Genomic DNA, 14,552 nt, shown 5'->3' on the forward strand with positions numbered 1-14,552 from the left:
TAATCCTGCTGCTGGAGACACTCGACAACAGGATGTGTGATCTGGTTATAGCTTGTGATTATGAAATAGATCTGCCATCTAGCACTTGCTTAAAAATATGGAGGTCTGACAGAGTATTTCTTCAATTCCTGAAGCGTAATGTTACTCTAACATTTAGCAAATGGCAAAATATAATCAGCTAACACTGAATGAGTTAGTGTCAGTCCTCTTACAGTTTTTTAACTTTTTGGAGAAGATGATCTTTAGAGCCGTCAGTCTTCACAGACAGACGGCTCGATCCTGGAGACTCAGCCCCGTCCTTCTCTTCCTTCACAGAATCACTCATCTTCTGGTCTGAAGTCAGTCTGAGAAGATAAACAGTGTAATAAAACCACCTGGTCACCTTTCTTTGAGTCTGTGCTCGTTTATTCTTAATGTGGATTAATCATTATATCAGGACTTTGCGTCCACAGATGAATCAAACTGTCGAGTTCATAGAGTGGTGTAGTTTGTAGTCCTAAAACCCGGAAATCAGTTAGTATTGTTGCACTTCCGGTTCCCTCATCTCAAAGTTAACGGATCTTTTTGATTTGGTTTTCAGTTAAATGCCTGAAATAAGGTGTGTGGTTACCACAGGCTGAAGATATTTACACGTTTTGTTCTACGACATAAAATACATCATTAAATGTCCCACAGTTTAATTATAAAGCGCTTATGTGTGTGTAAAAAACAGTGGTTGCTAACAGAGGAGGATTAAGGTAGTCATGGGCCCCTAGGCTATTTTTTATGTGGGCCCCCCCTTATGCATCATGCTCTACCAGAAAAAATGTAATTTTGCACCATGTGTAACAGTGCAAGATAATATTTGGCAAACATGATCCACACACACTCCAGTTAGCACACAGGTAGGTCAAATCGAATCGATGAGCTTGATTGGATGAGGTGACCCGTGTCTGCCCAATCAGTGCTGTTTTGTTTGTTTATTACCCCATGGACCAATAGAGGTCAATGAATTTTTCCATTATTGTACAAGTACCATAATTATACAAGTGTATTTAAATTTCTAAAAAATAATCTGACCAATTCAAGGACCCTCCACAGGGGTGGAGCAGCAATTTTAAATGTGGGGGGGTTCTGGGGTAGCACATGGGCACCGCAACCACCTTTGGCCCCTGTTTCAGTCTCCAAAACTAATGCGATGCATTTCTAGATTTTCTTCACTAGGATATGCCAATAATATTGCATTCAAAATGTACATTATAGCACAACGCTCTTTAACCTGAGATATTATATATTCACAAGCAATCACATACCATGGTATTAAGAAATTAATGTATATGTCTTATTAAAGAACAAGTGTGAATGAGTGAAATTGGCAAGAACACTGTGTTCCTCCCTCTTCTCTTGTGTTATCTCCCTCTCCTCCTCTCATGTTCTCCCTCTCTTCTCCTGTGTTCTCCCCTCTTGTCTTCTCTCCAACTTCTCTCCTGTTCTCTCCCTCATCTTCTCCATGCTCTCCTTTGTCCTGCCTCCTGAACTTCCCTTCCTCAGAAACATCCTACATAAAGAACTGAGTGTTAATATTCCTGAACATGTAAACTTAGAACAAACAGCCTTGATTTTGATTAGGAAACATTCAATTCTTTTGTTGTTCTTTTATCTGCTTTTTATTAATTATTTTACATATATTTTGTTGTTCTAATCTGTTTTAACTAATCTTTCATCCTAGCCTTTATTGTACTGTATATTATTTTATTCCTCTTATTATTTAAGATTTTAATAGTTTTATTGCATTTCATTGTCTTCATTTCTATTCTTTTCTAGTTTCTGAGAGCAGTAACAGGGATGAGTTGATGTAGGAGATTTTCTTCATTGAAAAGAAGGTTTTAAGCTCCAACAAATAGCTTTAAGTTACGTAAATGAACACCTACATGGCATTAATGCAAGAATATGAATGTACTACCATAAAACTGAATTAGTGCATTTATGGATTGAAAGCTAGCTTTCTGTTTCCCTCCTGTCACATAACTCCAATTAAATGACAACTTGACTTGAAAAAGCAGTCAATCTTCTGCTGCCTCTTCCTGTTTGGCATTCCTAACAAAAAGAATAATGATAATGTTGAATAATATCAAAATCAGTGGATGTCTCTAGAAAACTATCTGTCAGTTACCATTAACTTTACCTGGCTTGCATTAACTTTTTTGCCACCTGGCTTGCTTAATATTAGCGGACATGCCACAAAGCAAGACACAGTTTAGTTATTTACAGACACAATCCTACATTATTAACTAGTTAAATAACTGTTTCATACCTCTGCTCTGTTCGCTGTCTGCGGCAGCTCCGTGTTACATGTACGTGTTTACTTTCCCGGGGGGCGGGACTAGTGGGTTTGGTCAAATGGCTGTGATTGGCTTGATGGCTGTCAATCAATCTAACTTGGCAAATGGGTTTTCATGTATGGGGGACTGAGGTGCGCTCCATTTTAGTACGCCGGTACACCGCGAGGGCGGGCAAACGGTTTAATACCTTAGGAGAAAGTCATGGGGATGAAATCACCTTGTTTTAAAAGTCCCCCACGGCTGTGACGCCACGGCCCCTCCACACGTGGGGCCCCTAGGCTGCAGCCTAGGGAAGCCTGTGCATTAATCCGCGTCTGGTTGCTAACAAGTGTCTAAATGAGACTGCAGAGGTTGTCGCGGACATTAAACGTCATCACAGCGAACAGGAGACTCATCTACTCACTAGTTCGTCTTTACAGGCCGACTTTAGTTACAAACTATTCTAACTTTAACTTTACAACTTGTACATTTATCAGTTTATAGAAAACGTGTATAGTAACTGTGTAGTAAGACGCTTAGTGGTGGTGACGTTTAAATCATGCGACAACATTAACTTTTTACTGCTAGAGGGAACCAGGGCGATGCTAACTTCAGTTAGCCTTCAATAATACGTCATCCCTCCACCACTCTGACGTCATTGGTTCATTGACTGTCTAGAAAACTGACTCAGAGACTTTAATCGTAAAATAATAATAAAAAAAAATGTTCTCACACTCACCCTGCCTCAGACTTCAGTCCTGCTCCTGCTGCTCTGTTGACTCAAAATGGAGCCTGAAGCGACAGACTGAACAGTTTCACTTCCAGGTTCCCTCCCTCTCCACTATGATGCATCTTACAAAATCCACACACCATCTCCTCTCTTGTGCGTCACTGTAGGTGAGTGAGAGGTTTTCCAGAGGTTCAAAGCTTATTGCACAAATGTAAAACATGCAGCAGTCTTTATATATTTATTTCTACTCTTTCACAACCTTATTCAAGATGTTTTTGTGAGTTTGCATCAGTTATACATCTGGCCCCTGGTTTGTCCCCCCTTCTGTTTTTAATTAAGAATTTAGCACAGAACTGAATGAAACTGAATGTCACAAACAAACAGAGATCCAGTAAATGTCTTTTTAATTCCAGTTGATTTTAATTATCAAATGTACACCATCTCAGGGTTTAATTTCACATTAAAACACCCATTCCCTAATACAAAATGAGAAGTTATTCCCCCACCCCCATACAAAAGTCCTCTCATCCCTTAAGTATCAAAAGTAGCAATGATTAGGCAACAACATCCAGGTAAGACAAAGATTCATCCAGGTTTCTACAGGATTTACACAAAAAACTAAAATCTGACCTCTAATATTCCAGCTCAGGTTGTTTTTTTTAATGTTTTATTCCAGAATTTTATGGAGTAACAGTAACAGTGTGTTTTTAATTGTACTTTCGCTGGTCGTGCAGCATCTCTACCGGAGTGATGTCTACTCCGACCTGAAGCAGATCAGAGCTGAGCCACAAAGTTAAAAGTCAGATCTGTTCATGTGAAAATGCAGCTGAAAGAACAACAGAAAACAGCGATGAACCCAAAACTCTAGCACACATTTAAGTAGTCTGTTGTACAGTGCAGGAACCAGTAGTGTGAAGGCAGCTTTAAAGGGACAGTTCACCCCGAAATCAATCAATCAATCATCATCATTTTCCCTTTTGAGAGATATCAGCTATAGAGATAACTTTTCTTGAATGTAATGGAACGAGACGGCTTCAACAGAATTAATTCAGTTGCCTCTTGAGCTCTTTGTGACACCAAACAACATGAATATACAAACTAGAAGCATTAAAATGCTGCATGAACTTCTGTCAGTCACAAGAATTTGATTTCCCCACGTGGGACCTGATGATGCAGGATGACAATCACCACAATCCTTTACTCCTCTTGGTCCGTTTGTAAAAAGTCAGTGTGAACAGGAGCCGGACCAGAACTGAAATGCATCACTCTTATCATTCCCCCCCCTTGGTCCTGATCAAATGATGTGGTGTGAAAACACCCTTAAACAGCTGTTATAAAGATTCATCATCACACTCATTTCTTGATTTTTCTCCATCTTAGTTTCAGCACTCTGAAAAGATTTGGATCCACCTTACGGAGAGCAGCGATCAGGGCCGAGCTGGCTCTAGTTCCCTTTTTTCGTACTGTGTCGATCAACTCTCGTGCTTTATCCTGTATGACCGGTTTTGCTTTAACTGACTGCACTTCTTCATCATTTATAAAGTCCAGATGAAGAAGTTTATCCAGAAGCTGGTTCAGAACAGGTCCAGACACTCGTCTTACAAACTCTGGTCGAACTAAATGCAGCCTCTGCCCTGCTGGGGCATTTCTTCCTTCAATTCTCCTTCTTGAATCTAGAAGATACACAGGGAAAAAATATTTTAATAACCAACATCACTTTGAAAGAAAAGTCTTAGAAAGCACAAAATTTTAAGGTTCTACTGAAACTAGAACTTCACTCAGTAGAGTGCATACCTCCACCAAGGCCCAACAGCCCCCTTTAATTCATTTAAGGCTTAAATTTTAAGCCTAATCCAATACCAAATGAAACAAATTTAAATCCACTAGATCCAGTTCTTTATATGTGTCTGCGTCAGATTGTCCTCACTCTTAGATTCCAGCCACCTAAACACACCGGATTTTTTTCATCAAGATTCATTATTCCCAGTGAAATTAAGAAAATTTACATTTAGGGCATTTAGCGGACACTTTTGTCCAAAGCAAATTACAATAAGTACATTTGTCACAAGAAAGAAACCACAACATTTCACCATCGATAAAGTAAGAATGAAAAAAAAAAAAAAAAGAGGAGGGAGGGTGTCATGCTATGCTAAATGTTGAAAAACTCCCCATCAGTGTTAAAGAAAGTGAGGAAAACATTCCTGCATCTGTCCATTTATTGGGATCGGCACCAAATGTTAATGAGGTCTATTCTGGACTGTTCACTGCATCCTTTCAGATTTGAATGCATCAGAGACAACACACACCCTTCAACATCACCAGTTCAAATCTATTCTATTCCTCTCTGTTGTTCCATCAGGTGGATGAAGTCTTACCAGTGAGATCAACGTCATGCTCCCAGACCACCATCTGTCTTTGATCTTTGACTGTTAAAGTCACTTCTTCTGTGTTTGTAGGCAGGCGGACCTCAAACGTTGGGTCATAATTTGGTCCAAACTCCAGGTCGAAATCTGCACTCTGAAAACCAAAGTGTCAGAATCTTTATAGTGTCCAATGATGAGTTGTGTCAGCATGCTGCAGCACTAACACAGACTTTTGTTTCAAATACTCACCTTAGGCTGTATTTTAATGGCCTGAGGACAGTGAAGACTGTAACTTTGATCTTCAACGAGTTTACATTTTGAAGGAACCTGGATGTTCTCTGTATATCGCTGCTGTGTGCTCACCTGAAGAGACATCAGAACATTTTAACATTTAAACCGTTTCTCCTCAGTAGAGCCTGACATTAACAGGCCAATTATATCTCATCACAGATAAATCAGTATCAGTGTATTTGTAGGTCGCTAAGTACCATCATATACTGCATCAGTAGAGTGGGGCTGCAACTAGGGCTGGGAATCGTTCAAAACACTCTCGATAGTGGTACCTTGACTTCGATACTGGTTTCTGAACAATCCTTTCTTCAGTGCCAATACATTCATTTAAAAATATAAACATCAGGGTCCACTCACTTCAGATATTCAAGACACGAGAGCAGCTAGGAGCTGCTTGCTCTGTTTTTACAAGTGAATGTGGCAAATTATTTTAATGATCCGTTATCAAAACAAGACTGAATAACACAACAGTTTGTTCTGCATAAAATTCCCTCGTATGGTTTCCCTGTTGAGCTGCTTATTTTGAAAGGGTTTGGTAAATGGAAAAGGAGCAAATGGACGGTAAATTGATTGAGGAAGGTAAACTAGCATCACATGGATATAAGGAATGCACGGATAAAGGAAAATAACTACGGTGTTGAACTAAACTACAAGAGTGATTTATTAGCCTGGTTGAAAGTGGCAACAAGGTGAAGGCTTATGGTTCATTTATGTTTGTGTTGAAATTTAAGTTCGTTTTATGTTAAGTAAAGCTAAATGCCACAAGCTAATTATAGATGTATGGACTAATGGCTTTTTATTTGTTTTTATTTTAGCTCTTACGTTGTTGTTGTTGTTGTTGGTCATAAAGAATTGCTTCGAGGAATAAAATACTTCAGACCACCACCAGTAAAAGCTTCATTCATTTTAACTGGCGCTACACTACTATTTGCCACACACACAGTAACTTTGACGAGTGGTTAACAACACCGTCGGCTAAACTCAACGTCTTAATTTTACCTTTTCAATGCTGTTTGCATTGGCTGAGAACTATAGGGATGCAGGCGATTAGCAGTGACAGCAAGCGGGCGAAGAGGGATCGGTTATCCGGCCACCCTGGCTTGCTTGAGGCACTGAATTGAATTGAACGTGCGAAGCATTTGGCTCGGAGGGGCAGGTGGGCGAGGGTGTTAAAATGTAGCGCTCTGATTGGCCAAAAGCTTTTCACTCCACTTACACGCAGATTGTTGTGGCTCAGCGGCAGAATCAATTTCATAGATTGAACTTGCACAGAAACTGAAACCGGCGAACTGCAAGATGCAACAAAATGCGTACCTGGAGAGCAGCAATTCGCACAAGCGTACTTAAGGGTCAAAATGCGTGCAGAGTGCGAAAAATGCGTACATGTTGGCAGGTCTGCATATTGTAAAGTTGTCCTTTAGGAGACAAGTTTGGACTGACAGCTGTAACATGAAGCTTTACCTCGTCCAGATGGATGTTCTTCGGCAGGAGAAACACGTTGAGTTTTTGTCTCTGTGTTTTTGGGTTTGGTTGTCCGAGGAACAGCAGGACTTTGCCGCTAACTGGTCTCATTTTGTTCAATAACCTTTTAATAAAATTCTTCAATAAACCAATGGCAGAGAAGTGAGGGACTGTGACAACCACATGAGTGTCTGTAACCTCCAGCGGCTCGAGGAAGTTCATTCCATCACCAGTGATGTGGACGACAGACAGCAGACCTTCAGGCAGTGGAGCTGTGAAAACACAGAGCTGTTAAACTTTTGCTCATTACAACGATAGTCCTAATTGTATTGAGTTTTCCAGAACATTGAGCCGAGTCTTTGTACAACTGTTGTCCAGGTTGAGCAATTTATTGAACACACATTCAGTGATGGAGGATGGGAAGCCGGTGACTGACTGTGTCATTGCTCCTACAAGGGGAAGATAAATTGACTGCTAGTCCAAATTAAAAATAAATGAAAATTGTGGAAAATAAATAAAAAGAAAATAGTTTATTTTTTAAAATAATATTCAGATTGCACCATCCAGTTTTGCTTGAAAAGTACATTTTTAGTTTTTGGGGGCATTTTCTTCTTTGTTTCAGTTTGGCAGTGAAGAGTCGATGGGCCTGAAAGGTAACTTCAATGCATTAACACTAATCAAAATAAATTTCCTGTTGAAAAAATAATGAACTAATTGTTTCAGTACTTAATGTCACAATAAAAAAATTCACAACTTCCGTGCAAAATGAAAAATGAAGGGCAGTCGGATTCTCTCAGCACAGCAGTTGTCTTTTTGTTTCTCCTGATGAAATCTCCTTCACATCACGACTTAACTTCCTTTTTGTTTCAATCAGGGTTAAGAAAGGACATATGATGAGACTATTGCACCAAACCTTAAGAACTTGTAAATCATCAGGATGTTGTTGGTTCAGACTGTGGCTGTAATGAACCCTGCAGCCTGTAGGGGGCAGTAAAAGGACTAATCTAACAAAACTCTATTAACACAGCACAATAAAGTCCTTACCATCCATAACTTCACAGTAAGGCAGGTGGAGCTCACAGACAGCAGCGTCCTCTGAACACTTGATATGGAACAGCAGCCCTGCAGCCATCTTGTCAGCTGATCTGAGGAGATTCTCATCCCATCTGGCAGTCCTGTACAGCAGCTCCGCCTCCTGAACCATAACAAACACCAGTCCAGTCGATTCACACTGGAACACACCTGGACCAGAACATCTGAACCTGTGGGACACAGAGGAGCTGTTAACAACAAGCCAGTCTGTCGTCAAAGGATCTGTTATGACGTGCAGATGCTTGGCTTTTTTTATTCATCATATACGTTGTGTTTTACATGTTTACATCTTCCTTTCTGCACAACCTGCAACTTTTCTGCTCACACTGAAAACTATCCCATCGTCCAACAGACAGAAGTTCACCACAAATTTTAAAATGTAAGAAATTACCTAACCTGTAAATGTTGAAAGGAGTCGACTAGTTCCCTGTACCACTAAGCAGGATCGACATTGCCAGGCTTTCTTTGCATGAGTTGGCTCTACAAAACCTGAAACCTCAGTCATGGATTACAGGTAACAAATAGTAAATAAATAAATCTTCTGTAATAATAAAGTAGTAGTAGTAGTAGTATTTATAAATCTGCTTTGTTAACCCAGTCTTTCTTTTTCAGGCTCTGTGCACGTTCCCATTAAAAGGGGCATTTCACTGCACATTCTGAGCCTTTAAACTGTAAACTTGATAAAGCATATTCAGATATTCTGCTCAAGAGTTTCAAACAGGTCTGACAGTCACATATTGAGGTATATGTAGTAATCTGTTTACTTTCATTGACTGAATATTATCTGTGATAAATGCCAAGAGACTGATCAGACTTCAGCAAATCAGGACCAAGCATAAAAACATAATCCACAGTGGAAACGTTTGGAGGAATTACACTACATTTATACACTACAGGGCTGATTGAGCTCCATAATCTGGACCAGATTATGTCAGCATCTTAAATTAGCATGGTGATCTCTCTAGATTAAATGTATATGTAATATGTCATTTTTGGAGAGGAAATTCGAACTCAGTATTATAATATTTACATTATTAATGAGTTAATAATACAAACTAAGAAATATTTATTCCATAACTGAATAAACAAGCTGTTCTCAGAGGAAAATAAGGTCCCCAGAACACTGTTTGAAGCTAGAAAGATGGCAGGGTCCACCACATATAAACAAAGTAAAATATTATGAAACTTTGTTGTCCTTTAAGGTCAGTTTGTTTATTCAGTTTATTTAGTCATGAAAATGAAAAGAGTTTGTTTATTTAGTTTGTTTAGGCGTAAACAAAAGTCACTGAAGATCTTTCTCTTCTGATTAAAATGTCTTCCCCAAAGCTACAGAGTGAACCTTTAAAAGAGAGCCAGGTTTGTGACACAGAATAGATTCAACATACCTCGCTAATCCACTAATCTCGCTCTGTAGTACATTTCTTATAGAGCATTTGATGTGTTGTTACCTGTATGATGTCTTTCCAGACTCAGTTAGTAGTTCAGGTAGAAAATGTTGCTTGTCCTAAAATTAAAAGAGTCACAAACTTAGTTAAATAAACTGGACGGGAGAGTTAATTAAAACACATTGAGATGGGGGCAAAGACTGCAGCTCAACTCTCCCAGTTACGTACAGTTTAGTCTATATGCACTCCTTCATATTTATTCATCAGTTCATTATCCTTTGTTAAAAATATTATTATCATTCAGTGAAATTATCCTGCGCAAGTGAAGCCTGCAGGACTGTGATGGACAGAATGCAGGAGGTAATGAATACTAAACTCTGTGGCGAAACTAAGAAACCCCAGTTTAAAAATGTGACAAACTGACATTTGTATTTTGAGCCTCTCCACACAGAAGCTGATGCTGCTGGTTCGACCTCTCTGGATCATCAGGACGCGGCTGCTCCTCTTTATCCTCTTTACTCTCCTCTCTGATGTCGTCAGACACAGTGAGGTCTGACTCAGATGCGGATGGATCTAGTGGATGGAGACGCAGCAGATGTCAAACTTTCACACATCCTGGTGACCCAACATTCATAAACTTCTAACAGCCAAGTCCACAGTTCAAAGCCGTTATCTATTGGCAAACCCTCCAATAAAGCCAACATGTAGAAAATCAAGTAAAAAGTTAAGGCCAAGTGCAGGTATGTTTAAGTCAAGACAAGGTCCAAAGAGGGTCAATGCCAAGTCCACACTGTATAATTAAAGTAAATTAACGAAGAAGAGAGATTCAACCCCTAATAAGCATTGAGGCAAAACAAATACAAGACATCATCATTCCCAACAGAAAACAACGCAAAAGATCTGCTGCTGAAATTACTGAGTGTCATTAACACACAGCAGCCAATCTTACAGTTACACTTTAATAACAGTTTAAGTTTCTTTACGATATTCCTGTAAGCTTTTACTCACGTTGTTCACGTCTGTCAGGTGGAGGCCACTTGATGTTGCCAGAATGGCTGCCGAGTGGCAAGACTTGCCTATGAAGACTTTGATCGTACATGGCAATACTTCTCTTTTTATGTCCCAGTCTGTTGTGTAGATATTCAAGGCGTCTCCTCCCTTGAGTATAGTTCGGATAAGTCTAAAAGGGATATGAAAAAGCACAGTCACAATCTAATAATGTAACAGATACATGATGATCAAGATACTTGATAGTCGTTACCTTTTTTAATTTCCAATACTCTTGATTTAACTGACGTTGGATTGTCTGAGAAGAGGAGACACAAAAGGGCAAATGATATGAATAAAACTGAACCAGTAAAATATAATGGGGCACTTTTTAATCAGGGTATTGTTGAACACAAGGAACAGATTTGTGTGCATCTTTTAGGGAATCTACCTCCTTCTTTCCTTTGCTTTGTTGGACCTGTTTAAACTCATTTTGAAGCTCAGTCAAGCACGGGCAGATGAACTCTAACTGAGCACGCAGATGCTCGTACTCATTGTACTTGCTGTTGAAATCATTCTTACACCTCTGACGCTGCTCCGGAGAGGTGATCACTGTGTACTTCCTTGGAGGGAAAGGAGAGAAAATCTTAGTGAGAGTTTAAATATGTATAAATTTCTCTTTCAAGTATTTGGCTCAAGTGAGAGAAAGAATGATCATTAGAGGGAGACTTAATGAGAGGTGCTAAGGCCTAGTCCACATGTACATGGGTAAAAAATAATCACCTTCCAGACGAGTTATTTAGCAGCATTTCAGAATAATCTCTGTGGTCGGTTGCTTAGTTACAGAATTCCAATGTTACATCGAAAATGGATGGAAATGAACCTTCACTGTCAACAATCGAATTCAAAATGCAGTACTGACAATTTCTTTACAAAGACGGCTCATGGAGGAAAAACTGAACTGACTGAACTAAAGTGATAACATTGGCAAAGATCCTTTCTTGATTTTCTTGGGAAGATGGTTTAATCAGGGAGTAAACCGGTGTGTGAGTGTGTATGAATGATTATAGCTCCTGATGAGCATGTGGCACTGTACATGGCAACCTCTGCCACCAGTGTATGAATATGTGTGTGAATGGATGAATGCTGACTTGTGTTGTAAAGCGCTTTGAGACTGAGTTGGTCAGAATAGAAAAGCGCTTCATAATTTCATTCATTTACCACTTAGAAATTCAGTTTGTTACAAAGTAAACCCTCTTCCCAAGCAAATCCGTAAAGGATCTTTGGCAATGTTATCACTGTAGTTCAATTCAGTTTTTCCTCCACGAGTAAACCATCTTCTGAAATAAATCAATAAAGGATCTCTGAAACGCTCTCCAAGGCTGCTGGAGTTACCTTCATACCAGTCTCTTGTTTGTCTTGGTGCACACAGGATAAGTGTCTGTAATTCAGTGCGTCCATCTTAAGTCTCTGCACTAGTTCTGCATTATGAATATAAATCATTTAGCAGGACATTTTGTCTTCATCCTAAACACAACATCTTCCATCTGGTCAGTTTACAGAAAGAAAAAAAAAAAGCGTCTTACTCTGTGTCTGAGGGTCCAGTTACAGTACTGGGCTTGACGATCTTTTCAAGAGGATCTTGGGACAAGTCACTATCCAAAGACAGCTGCTCCTCTTCAGAAACATGACTCCTCTTTGTACCTCTGTGGAGACAGTCCTGTTTAACTGACCTGATTTGTTGATTGGTTTTTAAAAAATAAATAAGATTTAGCAAAAAAAACTTAATAGAAAAGTTAGTGTTTCTTTTCTGTTTGAAATCCAGCATTCAGTCTGCAATGAAAATATATATATATTTTTTTATTTCAGCTCCTCTGCTTTCATTTACACTACTAAACTGCTCTTGCAGTAGAAGTGGTGACAATAACTGTGGTAGACCAGCAGGATTTAAAATGTCATCACTTTGTCATTTTATCATATTGGACATTTGTCACAATAAGCTCATTAATTCTTGGGTTGTGGCCAAAAATGTTCTTTTGTGAGGTCACAGTGACCTTTGACCACCAAAACCTAATCATCCTTGAGTCCAAGTGGACGTTTTGTTTTCAGATATAAGAAAATTCCCTCAAGAAGTTCCTGAGATCAGGAATGGGACTGACAGATGGACGGACAACATGAAACATCACGCCTCGGCCACAGTGGTCGCTGACACTGAGGCATAAGAATCCATTTTGAGAGTTGCTGAGTGATGAGATACTTCACTAACTTTGTGCAACTGCTACTGCAAATTCTTAGTCATCTGTGCCATTTTATACATTCAGCATCAAATGCAATACATTAAGACTTTAAGTCAACATTTTGTCTTCATCCAAGATGCATCATCTTCTATCAGATCAGTTTGAAAACATTGTCTTACTTTGTTCCTGAGGGTCCAAGTTCATTACTTGACATTTGAAGATGATCTTTAGAGCCGTCAGCCTTCACAGACAGACGGCTCGATCCTGGAGACTCAGCCCCGTCCTCCTCTTCCTTCACAGAAACATTCATCTTCTGGTCTGAAGTCAGTCTGAGAAGATAAACAGTGTAATAAAACCACCTGGTCACCTTTCTTTGAGTCTGTGCTCGTTTATTCTTAATGTGGATTAATCATTATATCAGGACTTTGCGTCCACAGATGAATCAAACTGTCGAGTTCATAGAGTGGTGTAGTTTGTAGTCCTAAAACCCGGAAATCAGTTAGTATTGTTGCACTTCCGGTTCCCTCATCTCAAAGTTAACGGATCTTTTTGATTTGGTTTTCAGTTAAATGCCTGAAATAAGGTGTGTGGTTACCACAGGCTGAAGATATTTACACGTTTTGTTCTACGACATAAAATACATCATTAAATGTCCCACAGTTTAATTATAAAGCGCTTCTGTGTGTAAAAAACAGTGGTTGCTAACAAGCGTCTAAATGAGACTACAGAGGTTGTCGCGGACATTAAACGTCATCACAGCGAACAGGAGACTCATCTACTCACTAGTTCGTCTTTACAGGCCGACTTTAGTTACAAACTATTCTAACTTTAACTATACAACTTGTACATTTATCAGTTTATAGAAAACGTGTATAGTAACTGTGTAGTAAGACGCTTAGTGGTGGTGACGTTTAAATCATGCGACCGTGATGTTGTCTGTAGCCTATACAGCCTATACGACGACGTCGCCGCCATATTGGATGTGGCAGATCTGATACAAGTGAATGGAGTGAACTTTACAAAGCTCCTTCTACAAAGTGCTGTAAGTTAATATCTCTCACTTACACATTCACACACGTACGAATATATTCAGGAAACAGACAGGAACCAAAAACAACGTCTGTAACGTCCTCTGATGATTTCAAACGTTAACTACTCCTCATATGTTCAGTAAACAGGTGGGCACCAAACCACCGGATGTACTTTTATAATGTTTTTATGAGTGTTTACAGCTGCCAACGTTTGTAACTCTGCTACTGTGATGATACGTGACGGTTAAATATTGAGTCTGTGTCTATAATAACCAGATCCTGACATGTAAATGTGATGTCTGTCTACCATACTGTCAACTTAAATATGGACAACTGACTGCATAATATATGAATCAGAATCAGAAACACTTCATTAATCCCCGACGGGAAATTGCTTGCGTCACAGCTGCTCCCATTCAAAGTCAAGAATATGCAGAAAAATAGTAATAATAACAATAATAACGATAATAATAATAATAATAATAATAATAATAATGTTAATAATAATAATAATAATACAAACTATATATATAGTGCATATTTATAAAAGTAGCCTACTGCAACTTTACTTTTTTTTTTTACCATGTAATGTTATTTTATACAATGTCATATTTTATAATGTTGTCATGGAGTTTATCACTTCACTGCTAAAAGAACAGAAAGCAGGCTCACTGC

At 39.1% G+C, this 14,552-nt stretch overlaps 2 protein-coding genes across 2 annotated transcripts in view; both read right to left on the reverse strand.

Moving 5' to 3' along the window:
* Positions 1-13,037, reverse strand: part of LOC140998772 (uncharacterized) — a 28,716-nt gene extending 15,679 nt beyond the window's left edge. The window contains exons 1-2 of the mRNA XM_073469148.1: positions 13,026-13,037; positions 213-344 (exon numbers count right to left, since the gene is read on the reverse strand). Coding sequence (XP_073325249.1) covers positions 213-325 — 113 coding nt within the window. The 5' untranslated portion in view covers positions 326-344; positions 13,026-13,037. The remainder of the gene's footprint in view (positions 1-212; positions 345-13,025) is intronic.
* On the reverse strand, positions 3,681-8,237 carry LOC140998398 (uncharacterized). The gene is made up of 5 exons (XM_073468681.1): positions 8,190-8,237; positions 7,146-7,417; positions 5,643-5,756; positions 5,406-5,547; positions 3,681-4,703 (listed from the first exon to the last, which is right to left on the reverse strand). Exons 1-5 carry the CDS (start codon positions 8,194-8,196, stop codon positions 4,384-4,386), a joined length of 855 nt encoding a protein of 284 aa, XP_073324782.1. The 5' UTR covers positions 8,197-8,237; the 3' UTR covers positions 3,681-4,383.
* Positions 13,038-14,552: the final 1,515 nt, after the last annotated feature.

The sequence above is a fragment of the Pagrus major genome, chromosome 6 (assembly GCF_040436345.1).
Source record: "Pagrus major chromosome 6, Pma_NU_1.0".
Lineage (NCBI taxonomy): Eukaryota > Metazoa > Chordata > Actinopteri > Spariformes > Sparidae > Pagrus > Pagrus major.